Source organism: Capra hircus, chromosome 1 (genome assembly GCF_001704415.2).
Source record: "Capra hircus breed San Clemente chromosome 1, ASM170441v1, whole genome shotgun sequence".
Classification (NCBI taxonomy): domain Eukaryota; kingdom Metazoa; phylum Chordata; class Mammalia; order Artiodactyla; family Bovidae; genus Capra; species Capra hircus.
In genome coordinates this window covers 28,054,873-28,073,850 of record NC_030808.1, presented here as the reverse complement: position 1 = coordinate 28,073,850, position 18,978 = coordinate 28,054,873, and the positions used below count along the sequence as shown (strand labels likewise).

The following is an 18,978-nucleotide window of genomic DNA, read 5'->3' as shown; positions in this document are numbered from 1 at the left end:
CAAAATATTAAGAGAGACGACTGTAGTAGGAGAGGGCACAGGCATGATGAGCTTGCTATATCCTCAGGCATTTTCTTTTTTGAGCCACAGTGATTTCAAAGTAGAATGTGTATTTCTGTATCAGAAGCTCTAGGGCTGACCTTGAGGATGTCAAGATATTTAGTTAAAGTAATATCATGCTATAATCCTATTTCTGTTCAATTTTTAGTAAATGGCACATTTGTATATATCTTTTGAAATGTCTTAAGAAGGATTATTTTTTAAACTTTAAATAAATCTAAAATTGTGTTTTAAAGATATTATAACCACATTGACAATAAAATTATTGCCACATTTATTTGCCCTCCAAAAGTTGATATCTTAAAAAAAATAATCAGTAATTTTTCTTGTTTTATGATAATATATGTGTATGTATTTTTTTTTACCCTAAGTCTAGATTTTTCTCTTCTGGTTTTGTTACTTCTATCCCAATTTATTTTGTTGATTGTTTTATACCATTTGATCATTAAATGCTGTTATTTATGCATCTCCTATGGATTAGAGTTTCCACACATTGAGAGTTGTAGCTGAATGGTATCTTTAAGAGGTAAAAATCATTTTTCTCATAGAATTTAGAGTATGAGAGAGTTTGCATACAAATCTCTTATTAGAGCTATAGACTGAGGTTTTCTTCTGCTGCTTTTTCTTTTGCCTAGATCAGTATTTAAAGTATTTTGAAATAGTTGGCTGATGTTAGGGAGGATTCATAGAAAAATCTGGAATATTTTTCATTCTTGAATAATTACTTGATTTGGCAAATCTTTTGTAACAGTGCTGCTGCTGCTAAGTCACATCAGATGTGTCCGACTCTGTGTGACCCCGTGGACTGTAGCCTACCAGGCTCCTCTGTCCATGGGATTCTCCAGGCAAGAATACTGGAGTGGGTTGCCACTGCCTTCTCCATCATAACAATAGGCTAGAGCTTTTAAACAGATGCTGTCACTTTTCCCTGGGTTTTGTCCTCTCCATCTCAATTGAGCTCCTTTCTACTTTCTACTCCTCCATACTCTGAGGCTAGCCTCATTGGTTACTCTTTGATCATCATGCTGTTCTTTGTGTTTCTTATGCGGGAGCATTTCTTCATATTTATGCTACTTGCCTGGCTCCTGTCAGTAATTCAGTTTGCATCCTCTGGGGTAAAGACTGCCAGTGATACTGGAGTTACATCATTTCATTAAAAGTTAATTTGTTTCAAGTAATAGAGTAAATATAATTTGCATTTTCATAAAACCATGGGGATGTGCACTCACAGGCGGGCATGTGTATTGTATATGTTGAGTATATATAGACAATACAAAAGGGGGTCATATTTGAAATATTCCACTCACACCTACCATACCCATAGGCTTTGCACTCCACTGATCAGATTCTGTGCTGTATATCTTCCTGTCTTTGAAGTAAATGTGAGCATGGTGGGGCTAGGAACTTAAGGTCCCTGCTCGCTCCAGCCCACTGGAATCCAACCCCTGGTGCAGGGGAAGGGGCCCTGTGAAAATACCATCTCCATGCCATCTGTAGCTGTATGAATATTTCTTTATACAAAGAGATGTTTTGTGGAACACTGATTTGCAACTTATTTCCCTAAGCCATCTATCTTGGGACATCTTTTCATATTTGGTACATTTCATTCTACCTCGTTCTTCATAATGAATCTCATGTAATTTGTTGTTTGTGTGTTCCACAGTTAATTTGACCAGCCTCTCTTGTTGAACAGGTTGGTATTTTCTATGGTTTGGTATTTTAAATAATGCCATAATGATTACCTATACATTACACTGTACATGTAGATGTTTTTGCTTGCTTCCTTGTGTGATATATTCAATGGGTAAATTTCTAGAAATGGAATTACTTAGTTGAAGACTGTGATCTAGAAATTTTTATAGCTAGCTAATGCCAAATAGTTATCTAATTTATATTTTGTTAAAGAGTATTTAGAAATGTCTTTTTTCCTGCACCTGCACTCTGTCTGCACAGACTATCACATTTTACGGGTCTTTAAGTGGAAAATGGAATTTTGAAATTTAGAATTGAATTTGAGTGTCTTTTCAATGTGTTTGCTGGCCATTTGTATTTCTGTGAACTCCTGGTTTTGTTTATTTTTAATTTAATATTTATAACTTTGACGTTTTGAAGTTATTTTGATTTTAAAGGTCCAATTTTTAAACTTAGATTCCAATATCTTAATAGGTAAGCCATTGCTTTCTTTCTCTTCCACATTTCTTTCTTGAAATGTCCTTTTATTGTGTGTTAATTTCTTTATATGTTCAAGACCGTTTCAAGAACCTAGTTTTGTCCCACTGATCTATTTCAAATTATTTAAATTACCCAAGTTTTATAGACATAGTTTCATATACCCATTAAAATGATGAATATGTAATAACTATGGGTTATATAGATGTTTTAATACTCTAAAAATTTTATAGTTTTAAGAAAAAAACCTTTATTTTGTTTAAATGGCATTTCTTTGTTATAGTTAGAATAATGCAAGGAAAAAAGAAAATAGAAATGCTACCAAAAGAATCATCACTGATATTAAGAGAACATCATTTTTGATATTTTTATGTGCTTATATATAGATAAGCTATATATATTGAGGCTTCCCTTGTAGCTCAGTCAGTAAAGAATCTGCCTGCAGTGTGGGAGACCTGGGTTCAATCCTTGGGTTGGGAAGACCCCCTGGAGAAGGAAATGGCAACCCACTCCAGTATCCTTGCCTGGAAAATCCCACGGACAGAGGAGCCTGGTGGGCTGCAGTTCATGGGGTTGCAAAGAGTTGGGCACGACTGAGTGACTAACACTGACTTATATATAGGTAAGAGGGTAGAAAAGTAGCTTGATAGAAATAATATAATGAAACATGAGGAAACTAAATATGTTAAATTTAATTTTAAACAAACTTCTGAAACAAAGTGAAAGAAATGACTTAAATCTACACATAACTTTCTTTAAATTGTCCATCTAAGTTTGTGAAGAGATTAAAATTATAATGATGACAGTCTTGAATTTTATTCCGTGTTGGAGTCTGACCACCCTTTCCTTTATTCCATCTCCCTTTCACTTATCTGTTGTTTTTAATAAATCAAATTTTCACCCATCCGTTGAGGTTCTTTTCTTGTTATCACATTCACATAATTACACAATTGTCTAGCCTTGGTTCTATATTTAAAGACTTGGGGCTCAGCCAAATGGCTACAATGACTATCCGTTTGTCTGGTGTGTATTTAGTCTTTTAATTGCCTAAATATTATGAAAAGTGATTTTTTTTCAAGAATGATTCATTAGTGTCATAGACTTAAAATTATTTTTAAATTTGCAATATTTAAAGAATTCTTTAAGTTTGAGTAGGCATGTGTCTCATATAATACCCTTAGAATACTACTTTTCTTTCTCAGAATGGTGTGGGCTTGGCTTTGTTATCTTTGGGCCTTTACTGTGATGTTCCTTTACCAAAAAATATGTCACCATCCCCCTTTCATTTTTGTACCAGTTGTCCTTAGAATTACATTCTTTCTCTAATAATGAGTGATGTTGAGTATCTTTTCATGTGTTTGTTAGCCATCCGTATGTCTTCTTTGGAAAAATGTCTATTTAGTTCTTTGGCCCATTTTTTGATTGGGTCGTTTATTTTTCTGGAACTGAGTTGCATAAGTTGCTTGTATATTTTTGAGATTAGTTGTTTGTCAGTTGTTTCATTTGCTATTATTTTCTCCCATTCAGACGGCTGTCTTTTCACCTTGCTTATATTTTCCTTTGTTGTGCAGAAGCTTTTAATTTTAATTAGATCCCATTTGTTTATTTTTGCTTTTATTTCCATCACTCATTATTAGAGAAATGCAAATCAAAACCACAGTGAGGTACCACTTCACACCAGTTAGAATGTCTGCGATCCAAAAATCTGCAAGCAATAAATGCTGGAGAGGGTATGGAGAAAAGGGAACCCTCCTACACTGTTGGTGGGAATGCAAACTAGTACAACCACTATGGAAAACAGTGTGGAGATCCCTTAAAAAATTGCAAATAGAACTGCCATATGACCCAGCAATCCCACTGCTGGGCATACACACTGAGGAAACCAGAATTGAAAGAGACACATGTACCCCAATGTTCAGCGCAGCACTGTTTATAATAGCCAGGACATGGAAACAACCTAGATGTCCATCAGCAGATGAATGGATAAGAAAGCTGTGGTACATATACACAATGGAGTATTACTCAGCCGTTAAAAAGAATACATTTGAATCAGTTCTGATGAGATGGATGAAACTGGAGCCTATTACACAGAGTGAAGTAAGCCAGAAAGAAAAACACCAATACAGTATACTAACACATATATATGGAATTTAGAAAGATGGCAATGATGACCCTGTATGCAAGACAGCAAAAAAGACAGAGATGTGTATAGCGGACTTTTGGACTCAGAGGGAGAGGGAGAGGGTGGGATGATTTGGGAGAATGGCATTGAAACATGTATACTATCATGTAAGAATCGAATCGCCAGTCTATGTCTGAAGCAGGATACAGCATGCTTGGGGCTGGTGCGTGGGGATGACCCAGAGGGATGTTATGGGCAGGGAGGTGGGAGGGGGGGTTCATGTTTGGGATTGCATGTACACCCGTGGTGGATTCATGTCAGTGTATGGCAAAACCAATACAGTATTGTAAAGTAAAATAAAGTAAAAATTAAAATTAAAAAAAAAAAAGAATTACATTCTTTCTCCTTTGAATTTCAATAGTTTAAACTAGGTGATGCTCTGTGTGTATGTGTGTGTGTGTTTGCTTTCCAAATTTTTCTTAAAACACAGTATGTTCTTTTTAACATGCATATTTAATTCTATAAGAAATATTGTACCATTTTATATGATTTATATTCATTTTATTTTTGTTCTTCAGAGTCACCAGTTATCCTTATTTTGATCATATTTGTTCATTTTGCATCGATTAAATTTATATTCGATAAAGGACTGAAATGGTATGAACCTAACAGGAGCAGAAGATATTAAGAAAAGGTGGCAAGAATACACAGAAGAACTATACAGAAAAGATCTTCGTGACCCAGATAATCACAATGGTGTGATCACTCACCTAGAGCCAGACATCCTGGAATGTGAAGTCAAATGGGCCTTAGAAAGCATCACTATGAACAAAGCTAGTGGAGGTGATGGAATTCCAGTTGAGCTATTTCAAATCCTGAAAGATGATGCTGTGAAAGTGCTGCACTCAATATGCCAGCAAATTTGGAAAACTCAGCAATGGCCACAGGACTGGAAAAGGTCCGTTTTCATTCCAATCCCAAAGAAAGGCAATGCCAAAGAATGCTCAAACTACAGCACAATTGCACTCATTTCACATGCTAGTAAAGTAATGCTCAAAATTCTCCAAGCCAGGCTTCAGCAATACGTAAACCGTGAACTTCCAGATGTTCAAGCTGGTTTTAGAAAAGGCAGAGGAAGCAGAGATCAAATTGCCAACATCTGCTGGATCAATGAAGAAGCAAGAGAGTTCCAGAAAAACATCTATTTCTGCTTTAGTGACTATGCCAAAGCCTTTGACTGTGTGGATCATAATAAACTGTGGAAAATTCTGAAAGAGATGGGAATACCAGACCACCTGACCTGCCTCTAGAGAAACCTATATGCAGATCAGGAAACAACAGTTAGAACTGGACATGGAACAACAGACTGTTTCCAAATAGGAAAAGGAGTACGTCAAGGCTGTATATTGTCACCCTCCTTATTTAACATCTATGCAGAGTACATCATGAGAAACGCTGGGCTGGAAGAAGCACAAGCTGGGATCAAGATTGCTGGGAGAAATACCAATAACCTCAGATATGCAGATGACACCACCCTATTGGCAGAAAGTGAAGAGGAGCTAAAAAGCCTCTTGATGAAAGTGAAAGAGGAGAGTGAAAAAGTTGGCTTAAAGCTCAACATTCAGAAAACGAAGATCATGGCATCCGGTCCCATCACTTCATGGGAAAATAGATGGGGAAACAGTGGAAACAGTGTCAGACTTTAGTTTTTTGGGCTCCAAAATCACTGCAGATGGTGATTGTAGCCATGAAATTAAAAGATGCTTACTTCTTGGAAGGAAAGTTATGACCAACCTAGATAGCATATTCAAAAGCAGAGACATTACTTTGCCGACTAAGGTCCATCTAGTCAAGGCTATGGTTTTTCCTGTGGACATGTATGGATGTGAGAGTTGGACTGTGAAGAAAGCTGAGCACCGAAGAATTGACGCTTTTGAACTGTGATGTTGGAGAAGACTCTTGAGAGTCCCTTGGACTGCAAGGAGATCCAACCAGTCCATTCTGAAGGAGATCAGCCCTGGGATTTCTTTGGCGGGAATGATGCTGAAACTGAAACTCCAATACTTTTGCCACCTCATGAGAAGAGTTGACTCATTGGAAAAGACTCTGATGATCCTGGGAGGGATTGGGGGCAGGAGGAGAAGGGGACAACAGAGGACGAGATGGCTGGATGGCATCACTGACTCGATGGACGTGAGTCCGAGTGAACTCCGGGAGTTGGTGATGGACAGGGAGCCCTGGTGTGCTGCGATTCCCTGGGGTTGCAAAGAGTCGGACACGATTGAGCGACTGAACTGAACTGAACTTTATATTCAATTTGTCTTTTTTTGTTTTTATTGATTTCGTCGGTAATCAAGCCTTTTTTAAAATTTTAATTATTTATGTATATTTCGTTGAGCTGTGTTCTTTTCTTTGCTGTGTGTGAACTTTCTCTAGTTGCAGTGCGTGGGGTTCTCTTTGCTGTGGCCTCTCTTGTTGCAGAACACGGCTGTATGGCATGAGAGCTCAGTAGTTGTGGCTCGTGGGCTGTAGAGTACTGGCTCAGTAGTTGTGGAGCACGGGCTTAATTGCTCTGTGTCATATGGAACTGTCCTGGACTAGGGATCGAACTCATGTTCCCTGCATGGGCAGGCAGATTCCTATCCTCTATACCACCAGGGAAGTCCGCTTTGTCTTTTTTTCCTAATCATATCAAGTTCCAATTGTTCATTTACCTATTTCTTTGTTGTTGTTGTTGTTGCATGTACACTTAGTTCCTTGCCAGTTCTAATTTATTATTTTTCTAATGATATATTTTGTTACTTTTTTATTTCCTTGGGTCTGTAGTTTCATTATACTTCTCATTCTATCATTCTATCATATTAATATAATCTCTCAGCTTCTATTATGATTGAATTCATTTTTATTTAAGTTGAAGTACAGTGTGAAACGGGCTTCCCTAGTGGCTCAGTGGTAAAGAATCTGCCTGCAGGAGATGCAGATTCAATCCCTTGGTTGGGAAGATCCCTTGGAGAAGGAAATGGCAACCAACGCCAGTATTCTTGCCTGGGAAATTCCTTGGACAGAGGAGCCTGGCAAGCTACAGTCTATGGGGTCGCAAAAGAGTCAGACGTGACTTAGCAACTAAGCAACAACAGGGTGAAACATTTGTATAAAGATTCTTTTTCTGTTCACCTCAGTTGAGGTGTTCTTCATTAGTTAGCTTCTGACATTCTGCATATTTCCTTTATACCTCTGTTTGGATTCATGACTGTCCTTTTGGGACTTTTATTGTTTACCCCCCAGGGTGTGGCAAAGCGCAGGGAAGTTTATGGGCATTGGTCAGTTCATTACACACTTCTGAAACTTTCACTCCTGACAGAGAATACCCGCCACATGCTTCACTTCTCTAGTTTTGCCAGTTTTGTTCTACTTTGCTTCTCCCCGGACTTGGGGTAATCAGTGCAAGGGATAATATGTTTTTGGTGTACCAGTCCTAACCGTGGGCTCTGGGGGTCTGGGAGAGGGTCAAGAGCAGCCATGTATTATTCTTGATCCTGCTTGGAAAGGAATCTTTGGTTTCTTCTCATGGCCGCTTGATTTCGTAGTTTGAGGTGATGAATGTTCTTTTCATGGTTAGTTTCTGTAGGGCAGGACTAGGCAAACTATAACCCATAGGCCAAATTTGGCCCTGCTACCTGTTTTTGTAAATAAAGTGTTATTGGAACACAGCCACACCCATTCATTTACATATTGTCTGTGGCCAATTTCATCCTTCAGAGACACAGTTGAGTGATTACGACAGAAACCAGATGGCTAGCAAAGCCTAAAATATTTCCTATCTGCCCTTTAACAGGAAGAGTATACAAGACCTGCTATAGGGTAATTTTATTTTTCTTGCTGGTTTTTAACTATATTTTCTTTCCGTGTTTTAGAAATTATAGATGTAGGAATGCTCCTTCATTATACTGTCTTGACATAGAAGTTGCTATAATGCTGATTTTAAAATATTCATGGAATAACATAACTATCATGTTGTATACCGTAATGCTTGAAATTACAAAAAGAAAGTTAGTTGGATTAGTTCAGTTTATTTGATATAAGAATGATATCTTACCAGGTAACTTCTAGCAGTAAATAAAATTATTCACATCATTCCTCTTTAATGATATCTCCCCCCACCCCAAATGAGAGTAAAACAGATATTTAATTACAGCAGCTTTTCTGTAAGATTATTTGATTTTACAATTTCCTTTCTTTTGTACTTTTTCAAAGGTATAAGCGGTTTAACCAGACTTTGAGCAGCATTGGAGAGAATGAAGGTGGTATTGACAGGTTTTCCAGAGGTTATGAATCATTTGGCGTCCACAGATGCGCTGATGGTGGTTTATACTGCAAAGAATGGGCCCCAGGAGCTGAAGGAGTTTTTCTTACTGGAGACTTCAGTAAGTATTTTAGAACCATTAAAGTCAGTTGTAGCATTTCATTTATTTACTTAAAACATAGATGTTATATATTTAACTTTTATGAATATTATTGATTACAAATATTCTACTTTTCAGATAGAGCCCGTTGAGTTTCTTGAGTCTTTGCCTTTATGTGCTAAAAGTATTTCTGATTTGATGTGATACATGTATTTTTAAAAACTTTATATTCTATATACCAAGTGCCAGAAATAACAGAGTTTGTGAGAAAAATTATGTTAGGCAGACTACTCCCAATTTATTCAACCTTGTTAGCAAGCTCTGACAAAACCAATACCAATTTAGGTAAAAATTTTGGTTTAGGTTTAGTCTCCACTAGCACTTGCTCCTGGTTGTTTGGCATCATAGTTCTTGCATCCTCTAATCTTTTTTTGAGACCTCAGTAAATGTAAACATCTAAATTAGAGGGTTAACTTCTTCATCAGTCAATTTTTTGTTTTTTCCCTTTCCTTTCTTTTTTTTAATAACGCAGTGGGAAATATCTTCTCAGCCTTATTATCTGCACTGTTAATTTCACTAGACAATTAAGTGTAGTAGTTCTACAAGTCAGGCTTCTAGCTTACAGTTTAGTAGAAGCCTTGTAAGTACATAACTAATATACAATCTGCTCAGTTTTATTTTATAAGTATAAATAAATTACTGTAATAGTGACAGGGGAAGAAGCTCAGTTTTGAAACTAGAATAACTGGAAAACTAAGCCTTGGCAAAATGTTCATAATACAAGGAAAGGAAATATCAAATAATAATAATCCTTTAGCACCATAGGATAGTATCATCTTCAAAGTTTGATTTTCCTGGACTCAGAGGTCTGTATGCTGTCCTGTTGTGGAAAGATCAAAACTATAGACAGAAAACTGAATTGTCAGGGTTTGGGGGTAGGAGGTGTGAGTTGACAAGTTGATAAGAAACATAAGGGGACATTTTTTTGGGTAATGGAAACATTTTATGTTGTGATTGTGTTGGTTTCATAATTGTATACATTTGCCAGAATTTATAGAGGCATGCATATAAAAGGGTGAGTTTTACTGTGTGCATTACCTTAAGTAACCTGACTTTAAAAAAATTTTTGTTTTTATTTATATAGTCTAAGGCAGCACTGCCCAATAGAAATATAAGGAGCATCACTTATATAATTTAAAAAATTTCATGGTAATATTAAAAAAATAAAGGGGAAAAACAGTGAATTTTAATAATGATAGGTTTTTAAAATTTAACCCCATATATCAAAACATATTTTAACATGTAATCAATATAAAATTTGTTAGTGAGGTATTTTCATTCTTTTGTATTGCTTCTTCTAAATCTGGTGGGTATTTTTCCGTTGGAAATACTTGATCTATATTTAGACTTAATGCAGTTTGCCGTTTAAAGTGCATACCCAAATTTTTCCAAATAATGTTAAAAGTTCTAGCAACTCAACTGAGTGGTAGTTTTAAATTTTACGTTTAATAAAGTAATTAAAATTAAATAAAACTTTAAATTTATTTTCTCGGTTATACTAAGTTCATTTTAAGCACTCAGTAGCCACCTTTGTTTAGTGGCTCTATTATTGAAAAGAACAGGTCAAAGGTCAAATATAAGTTATTCTTTGTGTAGTTGCCAAAATGAGATGAGGTCATTTTCCTGTGTTTCTAGAGAAGTTAGTGAAAACTTTAGGGAGTGTTTTAAGAAAGATCATGTGATCTGCTGATTCAGATTAACATGGCCTGGTGATTATTATGAAATATATTTTGAAGCTATCAGTCTTTTCACTTAAATTGTTAAAATTGTTATAATTTTTTCTTGTATATAAACATGACTATTTCCCCATCTTCTCTGAGTGACTGCATTGACTGCTAGCTTTTTGTTAATAGATTTGTTTTGTATCAACCTCTAATCAAGGTGCTTTGGGGCATTATATTTTATTAGTTTTTCTTTTGCTGCCATTTATTGAGAAGTATTGCTTGAGACTATTTAAGTTAGATTTTTATGTACATATACCAAAAAAAAAAAGTACTATAAGAATCTCAGTTAAAACTTGGTACTTGCGTTTGGTAACCTCTCCCACATATTTATGATTGAATCCAGTAAATCGGTTTTAGAGATATAGAAATATGGGAAACTATATGAAACTATATTTGGTAGCTATAGAGCTGTGCATTGTAAATCCAGTTGAGCCATGTATATGTTTGGAAATTGTATTTAAAATTTTTAAGGATTAGGATTTAATGCTTAAATATTAAAAGTATAATAATTTATATAGTCTTTTGTAAAGAGAACACTAAAAATTATCTAGTTCCTATTTTAGTATAGAATAGCTTAACTTTAAAAAATCTAATTTGATTTTTGAAAATTCTACTCTTTGTGAAGATATGTCACATAATTTAAAATCTCTCCTTGTTCTTGAAACAACACTCTGTCAAGTTTTTTCCATCAAGCAGTATTTATTTAGTATCTAAGGGTAGGAAGAATATCAGATTTAATCTGTGGACCTTTATTTTTACCAGAGAGGTAGGAATGTCTAATATAAATGAAACTGTGATAGAAGGTAGGAAGTATGATAGAATATAGTTAACTGTTAAAATAATTAACAAGCGGTATATTGGGAAAATTTAAATGTCTAATATATTTACTTATCTAGACGAAGGTTTTTTTTTTTTTTTTTTTTGGTCATGTGTATGGTCTCAGAAAGTGAAAATGTTAATTGCTCAGTCATGCCCAACTCTTTGGGTCCCCATACAGGGAGGCCTGTCGTGCTGCTATTCATGGGGTCGCAAAGAGTCAGACACGACTGAGCTACGGAACTGAACTGAACTGAACTGAACTGGACTATAACCTCTGTCCATGTAATTCTCTAGGCAAGGATTATGGAGTGGGTATCTCCAGTATCTAGCATCTTCTCCAGGGGACCTTCCTAACCCAGGGATCAAACCGTAGTCTCAGATTCTTTACTGTCTGAGCCACCAGGGAAGGCCCTCAGGATCTCCTTATATTTGGTATCTCTCGACTTTTCTCACTGAAGAGCTTTGGCTTAAAAATAAATAAAAGCAACTTTCAAATTGACAGTAGGGCCAAAATTCTAGATTAATAATGCATTTAAAAATAGGGTGTCTTTGAAAGAGAATGTTACACCTGAGTATAAATTTAATATGACTTTGTATAATACAGAATTTTGATGATACTGATAGTGTAGGTGAAAATATACATTACTGAACTAAACATGTCTTTTTAAAAAACACAATTAAGGAATTCTCTATTTTATTTTTCCCTTATTTACATAAAAATCTATTTTTTCATGTGTCAGAGTTGACTAAGAAGAAAGTTATTTTTCTTTGTTAATGTTTTTCTCAGCATCAAAAATGTGTTTGATTTTATAGTAAGTCTTCCAATGTATAAACGTACTAAACTGAAGTGAAAATACAATTTGTGTTAATTAGCTAAAAATTATAGTTGATTTTTTAAAATTAGAAAATGCAAATGAAGTTAATTAAAATTATTCTAGGTGCTTTGGTAATGATATTAAAATGTTTTTAAAAGCATTTAACTGTATTCATATAACTTTATATTTATCAGCTAAGTTGAAACAGCAGTAAACAAAAGATTCTATAGAAATAACTTTTAACTGTAACATGATCATTTTTAAGAATTCATTTCCTTACTTTGTCATCTAATATAACAGTAAGCTTAACTTTTATCTATATACTTAAAATATCACCTAAAATAAACCTATGTTTTTTTTTCAGTAGCAGCAGCAGCAGTGATGTAAAAAGTAACATAATTTTACTTATGTTTTTATCATGAAAGTGTATACATATATAATTTAAAACATTGCTTTTGTACCTACCTCTTCCCTACACTTCCAAAGATAATGTAAAACATATCTTCAAAAAACAATATAAAAACCTCATTTCTGTGAAGGCATACATTAACTGTTACTTATATTCACAGTAATAGGAAAATAGTAAAAGGAAATCTTCTTAAATCAATTTTTGTCTAAATCATTAGCCATCTATTACTGAGAATTTTTCAGAGGAAATGAAAATTAAAGACTGTCTAGACTTTAATTCTGTATTATAAGAAATTATACCAGTAGTCAAAATATGTTAGCATATTGTGATGTCTCTTTCCTCTTCTAATCATTGTAGAAATTGCACTGTCCTTTCCTGTACTCATAGAACTGCTGGTAAATTTATGTTTTTCTAGCATATTTTTTTTGCCAACTGACCTGAAAATATTTTGGGTACAAATGTTTACTGTTGTAAAATATAAATGATCTTTAAGAAAGAATTACCAGGAGTTGGTGTATAGAGGAAAAAAAAAAAAAAAGAATGGCACTTTGAGTTTGAACCCAAGTAGAGCTCTCAGAACTTGGCTCTTCATCTGGCTTAGTAGGGATAAAGGCAATGATAGTCCTCTTATTTCTCTAACTGGTTTGCTGTAGATACTAACTAGGTGATTGTAGTAGATACTAACTAGATTGCAAATGTGAAGACATTTTATACATCATTTAGTGCTACAGAAATCTTAACTGAAAAATTACTCTAATTTGCAAAGTTCTTTCTTTTTCTTATTTAAAACGCATTGCAAAAATCAGTTGATAATAGTCTCAGTGTTGCCCAAACGGAAGTAGCTCTGGCTTTTGCCATCCACATTTTTAAGACTTGGAAAGCACCTTCACTTTAAATATATTACACATATTTTTCTTCATTTGACAGAAAATGAAACAATCATTTCTTTTCCTTTCAGTCTTTTTTTTTTTTTTTTTTAAACTAGCTTTTTTAAGCAGCTAGCAGCTGCTGCAGCCACCCAGGACAGTGTATATATAATGACATTCATCAAGATTGGAATCTTACCACCCAAAAAGTATCTCTGAGCCAGACAGAAGCTACTTTAATGGCTTGAGATGAGTTTCTGAAACTTTGAATTATCTTTAATAAAGGAAAGATTCATTCTTTAGAAAATTAAATGCGATTTGAAATATACTTGGGGTTTTAGAACTAAATCATGTTTATTGCAGGTTGCTAAATAATTGAAGAAAACTAGCTGCTTTCCAGTAGCTAGATGATAATAAGTAGAGAGAAAGGCAGTAAACTACATATGTCAATATAAAATAATTGGGTTCCTATTTGCTATAACTGAAAACATTTCATTTAAAATTACTAAGTCTGGGAGCTAGGTACTTTTCAAATAACCTAAATGTCTATCATTGATAGACTGAAAAAGAAAAGGGAAAGAAAAAAAAAAAAAACACCTGAGTTTTATGCCTATAGAAAAAAGGAACCACAGATATTTTTGCAGAGTGGGAAAGATACTAAAGAAAATTTTTACTTAATTTCTGGGCAAAATTTGTCTACAATTTAATTTCCACTTATACAATTACCAAGAAGTTTATATCATCACAAAAGCATTTATGTTTCTTAATTTCACATGCTCTGAAACAGTGCTCCTCAAAGTGTGCTCTGTGGAGCAGTGTGGTTCTGTGTCCTGTAATTGGTTTACAGTAATATATTCTCAGAAATTGGGAGTGCACATTTAGAAACCTAATAGCAGTTTGACAGAGGAATTTTATTTCTGTTGAATCTAATAATGATAATATAAATATTGGGGCTTAAATTTTGAAAGTCTTCTTTCAATTTTCTAATAATTCATTTTTAATATTTTATGTATTGGTCTGTAATAGATTGGAAATTTGAACAAGGAAAGGTAACTGGCATATCATCATAGATATTAATAGTTTGAAAATCTTGATCTGAAAAATAGTGATTTTTTTTTTTTTTGGTTTAGAAGTCCTTTCTGGTTGGAAAGTAGAGTTCTGATGTCAACCTCCTTTGTATTCTCTTTCTTCAGCTAAATCTGTGGCGGTTGTGTTCGCTTTTTCTGTGGTATGGCTTGTTACAAAAAAAGGCCACAATTGCCTGTAGTAACACAGTCTATTTCTTGCTCATGTTGGCTGCAGTTGTCAGCTGTGGCTCTGTCCCAAGTGTCACATTCTTTCCAGCATCCAGGTGATGGAGCAGCCCCTGTGTGAGATGTGCCAATCTGGTGACAGAGAGAAAGAGCAGTAGAGGGAACCTGTCATGGCTCTAAAAGCTTCAGTTCAAAAGTGGCTAATGTGGTCTCACTTCCATTTCATTAACCAAATAGTTTGGCTAAGCCTTATGTCAATGATCCTGGAAGCAGAATTTGATTTTATGGAGACTTATAAAAAATAAGGAATAATAACATAAATGACCCCCCTGGCAAATAACACATTTTCAAAATATAAAGTGTTAATCTGCTGGAGTTTTTGATATCTTAGAGTCTTTCCTGTAAGAGCAGAGGGTGCCAGGTAGGGTAATGCTCCAAAGGAGATTGTTAAGACGTTTTCTTTGAAATGTCTACTGACCTTAGGATTCAGATGGAACTTCAAAGAGTCTTTTGCAGTGTAGACATTTCAACTCCCCATGGGTCCTCTCTGAATGCATTTTTGTTAGTTGGCTTCCTTCAGTTTGGCGTATTGGAGATGGTGATGTTTCTAGAAGGCTTCCCAGATGGTACAGTGGTAAAGAATCTGCCTGCCAGTGAAGGAGACAAAAGAGATGTGAGTTCAAGCCCTGGGTGTGGAAGATCCCCTGGAGAAGGAAATGGCAACCCACTCCAGTGGTCTTGCCTAGAAAATCCCATGGACAGAGGAGCCTGGTGGGCTACAGTCCGCAGGGTTGCAAAGAGGTGGACACAACAGAGTGACTGGGCACTCACACAACACGTTTCTAGCAAGTGAATTTCCAGGGTAGCCTGGGGAACTCTGATACTGTTTATTTTGGTGATTGAGTGGCAAGTTACAAAGTAGAGGTAGAAGGCTTTAGGACTGTTAACTAAACCAGCACCAATGCTGAAAAATAAACTCTTTGATGTATGTGAACTTAAAATAACTAATTAGCTAATAGGCATTTTTGTAACAAGTTGTCAGAATGTTCTCTAGCTCGCTAGTCTGATGTTGAGTCTCCCATCGCTTTTATCTGTGTTCACTGATGAATTGTACATTTTCAGTGGAATAGATGTACAGTGGAGATTTACTTAATCGTTATCTACTTTTTAGAATTTATTTCTGCTTGACACGCTCACTGCAAGTGATACTGCCTGTTTCCCATAGGATGCTGAGCGTGCATGGGGAGTAGGCTATGGATCTACTTCATGTGTGTACTTCTGCTGTTGCCAGTTGCTTTGTGTGCTTATAATGAGCCAGTTTCCCATCTGCCTCAAATCCTGTGAATGTCTATTCTTTTCATTAGAATTCTGTAATGTAATGTTATGTAAAGTGATGAACTGTGAGTGTGACAGTGAAGAAAATTATCAAGTACTGGGAAAAATCTCAGTAAGGACAAGTTAGAAAGTTACTGTGAATTAAGCATGCACAGTGAATTGCAAAAAAAATGATACAAATCTGATGATTTCATATGCCAATTATATTGCATGCACCTTGTAGCTTTCATTCTATTTTAATCCAAAGGAAATTAAAAATTGTAAGTATTGCATTGTAAGTATAGGTTCATATGATACAAAATCCTAATCAAAGAAATAGCTGTAATTTATATCAGAAGGGGAGTGAATATTTATATTTGTCTTTTAAATTAAATCATTTTAATATGTATGATTTTTGCTATGTATGTGTAATTTTTTACAGTGTATATAATCATTCTCTGATTTAACCAATATTTTCAATATATGAACCAACTTCTGGCCCTGGTTGTTGTACAGGATTAAAGAGCTTTGTGATAATGCCTAATGGGATTATTTTTAAAGGGAAGCATCTTTACTTTCTGGAATATTGGAGGATGCTATTAATGCTAGAAGATAGATTTTGAACTGTGTGACATAAATAATAATTTTCTAGCCTCATGTTGCTTTTTTGTAACTATCCTGTTAAAAATATATGCTGCTTGGATAATACAGTACTTTTTGTTAGGTTTCAGTTTTGGTTTTTCACTAATTCTTAATGTCTATAAAATTATTCTGTTTATGGTTATTCTTCAGCACTTGTCTTTTGACATTTTCATAATTTTGTCCATTAAATTGACTTTATTAAGCTCACCATTTACTTATACAAAGAAGGAACATTATTCATATTATTCTCTTATCAAGTTTTCTTAGAGAAGTTCTGTTTTAAAATAGTTACATCTAGCCCCAAGTGTGAATGATTATAACATATCTCAACATTCTCTGTATCTTGATCACACCTAAACTATTCATTTTAAGTTCAAATTGTATTACACTAAGAAGCAGCTGTCACTTAAGATAGACGTTTAAAGCAACTGCAATCTAATTTGTTGTGATTTTCTTTCTTATGCCACAGATAACACAACTGAATATCATTTTGTATTGTAGGGGAGTTAATGGAAATGTAGTAAATCTGTAAAAGGTTTACAGCACTGTTCGTTTTGCTTATCCAGACAGTGGTCCCAAGCAGATCTGCTGGAATTCACTGATTAGCCTTGAGGCTTTGTCCATGTTATTGCCAGACTTGGAAATCTGTAGCTCTCGCCTCACATCCTTTCCCTCATTCCCTCAGACTGGGTTGTACTCTTTACATTGTCAATCCCTGTCATTGTGTTATTAAAAAAAAATTGGAAGGATTTTTAAGCTTGAATAGAGATTGAAAAAAAGAAAGGAAATTTTTGCTTCTTTGTAGCTGTGCAGTTCCTCATGTGAAACTGTGGAAGTATTCATTTTAATTTTGACTGTCAGAGACCCACCTCTTATGATGGGTTCCTGAAAAAATGACTTAGCTGTCTTCGTTTTGCTTCTAAATCAGTAGCAGAAGGACCTCAAATGTATTATTTAGAGATTAGGAACCTGAAAATCATAGTGCATTTTCTCAGCAAGTATCAGTGACCTTCAGTAGTGATACTGTGGTGCCGAGCCACTGCCGAGCAACCATGGAGACTAATGACTTTTGACCTAAATCTTGAAGGCTTATTATTATACTCTCACTTCTTAGTTACTTGTTTTCTTTCTTATTTTAACATTTTAAAAGTTGAGATCCAATTCACATAACATTTACCATTTCAAATTGTACACTTCAAATTGTAGTTTTTAGTATCGTCAAATCACTATGTTGTGTAACCACTGCTGCTAATTTCAGAACATTTCCATCACTCCCAACAGAAACCTCATAGATATTAGCATTTAGTCCCAATTCTTCTTTTCCTCTGTTTTTGGTAACCACCAATCAACAAAGGTCGGTCTAGTCAAGGCTATGGTTTTTCCAGCGGTCATGTATGGATGTGAGAGTTGGACTGTGAAGAAAGCTGAGTGCCAAAGAATTGATGCTTTCGAACCGTGGTGTTGGAGAAGACTCTTGAGAGTCCCTTGGACTGGAAGGAGATCCAACCAGTCCATTCTGAAGGAGATCAGCCCTGGGATTTCTTTGGAAGGAATGATGCTAAAGCTGAAACTCCAATACTTTGGCCACCTCATGCGAAGAATTGACTCATTGGAAAGGACTCTGATGCTGGAAGGGATTGGGGGCAGGAGGAAAAGGGGACGACAGAGGATGAGATGGCTAGATGGCATCACTGACTCGATGAATGTGAGTCTGAGTGAACTCTGGGAGTTGGTGATGGACAGGGAGGCCTGGCGTGCTGTAATTCATGGGGTCACAAAGAGTCGGACACGACTGAGCGACTGAACTGAACTGAATCTATTTTTCCTAAATCTATGGATTTGCCTATTCTGGGCATTTCATTATAAACGGAATCATACAGCATGGTGCCTTGTGTTTCTGGCTTCTTTCACTTTTTATTACACTGTTTTCAAGGATCATTCATTTTGTAGTATGTAGCAGTCAGTTCTTCATTCCATTTTATGGCTGGATAATATTCTCCGTGTAAATATACCACATCTTGTTTATCCATTCCTGAGCAGATGGACATTTGGGTTGTTTCTACTTTTTAACTGTTGTGAATAAAAGCTATTATTGTGAATAACACTTCTATGAACATTTGCGCATGTGTGTGCTAAGTTGCTTCAGTCTTGTCTGACTCATTGCACCCCTATGGACCATAGCCCACAAGTCTCCTCAGTCCATGGGATTCTCCAGGCAAGAATACTGGAGTGGATTGCTACCAAGGCTTGAACCTACCCAAGGCTTGAACCTATGTCTCTTGCAGCTTTTGCATTGTAGGTGATTCTTTACCACTGAGCCAT

At 35.4% G+C, this 18,978-nt stretch overlaps 1 protein-coding gene across 1 annotated transcript in view; it reads left to right on the top strand.

Moving 5' to 3' along the window:
- Positions 1-18,978, top strand: part of GBE1 (1,4-alpha-glucan branching enzyme 1) — a 310,726-nt gene that overhangs the window by 60,855 nt on the left and 230,893 nt on the right. Inside the window, exon 2 of the mRNA XM_018054118.1 lies at positions 8,606-8,775. Coding sequence (XP_017909607.1) covers positions 8,606-8,775 — 170 coding nt within the window. The remainder of the gene's footprint in view (positions 1-8,605; positions 8,776-18,978) is intronic.